This window comes from Mus caroli, chromosome X (assembly GCF_900094665.2).
Source record: "Mus caroli chromosome X, CAROLI_EIJ_v1.1, whole genome shotgun sequence".
NCBI lineage: Eukaryota > Metazoa > Chordata > Mammalia > Rodentia > Muridae > Mus > Mus caroli.
Window position 1 is genome coordinate 68318447 of NC_034589.1, and position 4039 is coordinate 68322485.

General features: G+C 44.8%; 1 protein-coding gene and 1 pseudogene across 1 annotated transcript in view; both read left to right on the top strand.

Annotated features, from left to right (window-relative positions):
* LOC110286235 (PWWP domain-containing DNA repair factor 3A-like) overlaps window positions 1-986 on the top strand; it is a gene marked incomplete at its 5' end in the record, with an annotated part of 2927 nt that extends 1941 nt beyond the window's left edge. The window contains one exon of the mRNA XM_029473019.1: window positions 958-986. Within this exon, the coding sequence (XP_029328879.1) occupies window positions 958-986 (29 nt within the window). The remainder of the gene's footprint in view (window positions 1-957) is intronic.
* Window positions 987-2475: 1489 nt separating this feature from the next.
* LOC110286236 overlaps window positions 2476-4039 on the top strand; it is a 5473-nt pseudogene continuing 3909 nt past the window's right edge.

Here is a 4039-nt window from a genome sequence, read left to right on the forward strand (position 1 = left end):
AGACAGGAGACAGGAAGCGCCTCCAAACTGGAACATCTGGGAGACCGTGGGGGCACACAATGGCTGCTGTCAAAGCTCCTCACTAAGTGTTTCTTTACGCCCTCGAAATAAATGTTCACGTTCGTGCTTGACAGTGTAGATGTCTAAGTCTGCTCTACTGATCCTGTAAGCTTCAGTCCAGGCCTGGCCTTTTGGCTCTCTTTTGCCTGTGCCCCAACATGCACAAGTCCCGTGGGGGTGCCTCTCTGGAAAGTCATTAGCCCTGTGTGGAGTGTTGGCGAGCTAAAGCACAGGCTGCTGCCTCTCTGCACGGACCCCATGCACCTAGACAGCACACCAGGTTCCTGATGACACTGGGTCTCTGGCACTGTCCCCCTCTCCGATCTTCTTTCTCTCTAGGGTGCTGCTNTGGATGGGGCTGGGCTCCACTCTTTTCTCCATTACTTCCTCCTTCACTCACTCATGCCGAGGGAGAGAAACAGATGTGTGTTTTGAGGCTGTGCTTTGAAGCCACAGAAGGGGTTGGAAATATTGTGACCCTGGAACAACAACAATGCAAAGAACAAGAGGCAACAAAAACTCAAGAAAACAGTCTATTGTGCTTTTCAATCTCTCTCTCTCTCTCTCTCTCTCTCTCTCTCTCTCTCTCTCTCTCTCTCTCTCTCTCGTGTGTGTGTATGTCTGTCTGTGTGTCTGTCTCTCTGTCTCTCTCTCTCCTGTGTGTGTGTATCTGTCTCTCTGTCTATCACTCCCCCAACTGTTTGTGTATCTGTGTATGTGTGTGTCTGTTTTTCTCTCTCCCTGTCTCTCTGTATATCTCTCCTTATTTAGGTACAATTGTGTGCGAGCACAAGTGTGCGGGAGTCATAGGTCAAGATCTGGTATCTTCTTCAGTTATTCTCTCTAGTTTTTGAGACAGGATTTCTGACTGAACCTGTTGCTCGCTGATTTTTCTAGAATTATGGCTTGCCAGGCAGCTCTTTTGATCCTCCTGTCTCTGTTACCCCAGTGCTGAGATTTACATGCCTGTCTGCATACCTTTTTCCCCCTTTTGTGTGAGTACTGGGTAATGAGCTCAGGTTTTCACCCCATGCAAGAAGCACTTTACATTCTCAGCCATCCTCCACATGCCAGAGACTTCATACTCTGAGAGGGAGAGAGAGAGAGAGAGAGAGAGAGAGAGAGAGAGAGAGAGAGAGAGAGAGAGAGAGAGAGAGAGAGAGAGAGAGAGAGAGAGAGATTTGTTGACCTTGTGCGGTGACTGTCTACAGTCCTGCACCAGGCATTGGTATCTCAGCTTTTTTCACATTTCTGAGATCAGAGACTTCTGGTGTTTGCAGGAAAGGGAAAAGGCCTGCCTTTCTTTGGAGTCACTGTTCCTGGGGTGTACTGATGAGAAGCAGCACTGACATGCCTCCCAGAAGGTCCTGTTTTCTCCTCTTTTGATCTTTATGTTTGTCATATTTTGTTGATAGGGCACTAAGTTCTTTCTTCTATGAATTCTGAAGTACATCTTTATAAGTACGTGAGTCCACTCTCCAGTTGTCCTCTGCTGAATGCCTGTGAAACATCTATGTGTTCTCCAGCCTGAGTGTCCGAATTTACAATACTTCTCCCCCTCCTGTTGAATTGGGGGAATGGTTAATGTTCGGTTCTGATGCTAATTATCGGCTTTCCTTTATGCACACATTGGGTTCTTACATGTGTACATAGCCAAGCATGGTGAAGATGATTGTACTCTTAGTAGTCAATCTATAGAAACAAGAACAAGGGTCTTCCTAACCAGCAAGTGCCTGGTTTAGTGAGAGACCTTGTCTAAAACACTTTGTGGAAAATAAATGTGGAAGGAACCTGATGTCATCTCACTGTCGCATTTAGTACATTTGTGCTGATGAGAAGCAGCCCTGACATGCATTAGTAGCATTGTGTACAACCAGTTAAAGATAACCATGTACACACCCTAAATATTAACAATGTATAGAAGAATTTTAAATTGAACTAAATTTCCCTCTGTGCTGTGAGCTGTCTCTCAGTAAAAGCTACCAACGCAGTATAACTCAAGCCTTCTTTTAAAAATATATAAAGCACTGACAACACCTTTCTTTCTGCTTTCGAGTCTGCCTAGGTTAGGAATTAATAATTCCAGTCTGTTAATGGCTTTTGCAAGAGAAGGCCACACCTAAAGTAATTGTGTTCTATATACCCAAGCACCATCTTGTGCAATAGTCAAGAGGCTACATGTCAGACATATTCTCAACTGAATATTCAGCATCTCCTATGACTCTAACTGCCCCATTGTGCATATGTTCTGACCACAAAACCCTCCCTTCTTACCATCTGCCATGCATGGGCCTATGTGCCCCAACAGCACCATTTTCCCTATGTACAGCATCCTCTTCAAGATTTAGAAGACAATTTATCCTTCACATTTTGCAAGTGAACTTGTTGCCATTTTTCATATTCTGAGTGCCTGGCATGGACAAGAACAGGTAAGTTTCCTGAGGGCCGCACTAATCTGCTTCTTAGCCTGTTATCTCCTGTCCTTTGTCTTTTCCACCACTACTTCAGTCTTGGCTTCTTGAGACTCTGGAGTCCTCAAACCCTATGCAATCCAGAATGGACCTGAACCCTCCACTCCTTCTTTTTCTCAACTCCTCAATGATTTTCCAGAACTTCAACCTCTGTCATCCACTCTCATAGCTAACTTTTCACTTCTTATTAGCAACAACTGGTATTATGGACCTTGCTCTGTTTTACCTTAGCTAAACAGATCTGATCTCCACCTCCCTCTTTATCTCCATTTTCAGTAGAAGCTGGACATCTTAATTGTCATTCAGTGTTAAATGGGTGTCCCACATGTGAGTCAGGGTATGAGAAACCCAACATTGGCCAGCACAGCACTGACCACCAGCCATGTCTGAGAACTGACATAAGTCTAGAACAGTCTGTCACCTATGTGAGCTGGGCCCGTGGATGATGCTTGGGACACTCAGATATGGCAGCCAAAAATGGTAAATCATGGGTAACATGATCTTATGCCCTGTCTTAATTTGGTTGTGAAGAGACACTATGACCACAGCAATCTTATAAAGGGAAACATTTCACTGGGGCTGGCTTACAGTTTCAGAGGTTAGTGCATTGGCAAGAAACATGGCAACAGGCAGGCAGACATGCTGCTGACACTGAGTTCTACTTCTTGATCTGCTTGCAGCAAGGAGGAAGCTAGATCCCATATTGGGCAGAGCTTGAGCATAGGAGACCTCAAAGCCCACCCCACCCCCCACAGTGACACACTTTTTTCCACAAGGCCACACCTACTCCAGCAAGACCACACCTCCAGATGCTGCCTCACCCCATGGGCCCACCATTCAAACACATGAATCTATGGGGGACATTCCTATTCGAAGGACCACACTCTCTGACCATCCCTTCTCTCCTTTCTGCACACACTTGATTTTCTAATACATTCTCAGCCCCATCAAAACTCCCACAAACCCTTTGTTCTCTGTCCTGAAACAACTGGGTTCACTCCTTGCATCATGTGTGGCCAGATTCCAACAAAATCATGTGACTAGTTCTCTTTTAGACAAGTTGCTGCTCATCTCAAGTCCTTCATTCCTTGAAACTGACCATCAGTCTGACTCCCCTTCTTCTGGTCCACTTTACCCCTTCATGGTGTCCTGTCTGCAAACTTTCCACACGTTTTTTCTTCTAATCTCAACCAGTGATTGTAATACTCTATCACCCTGCTCTTGTTTTCCTATCTACTTCTAACTGCTCCTTTTCATGCTCCTAACATTGAAATCTGAACTTAATGTGCCTTCTGTTCCCAGCTACATTCAGACCCAGGAGGGTGGAACCTGCAGTATCAACATTTCCCAGGAACATTGTGAGAAAGATCTTGACCTGCTGAAAAGGATCTCTAAAGAGAGGAACCCAGAAGACCATATTTTCACAATCCTTTTCTTTTTTTTTTAATATTTTTTTATTACGTATTTTCCTCAATGACATTTCCAATGCTATCCCAAAAGTCCCCCAT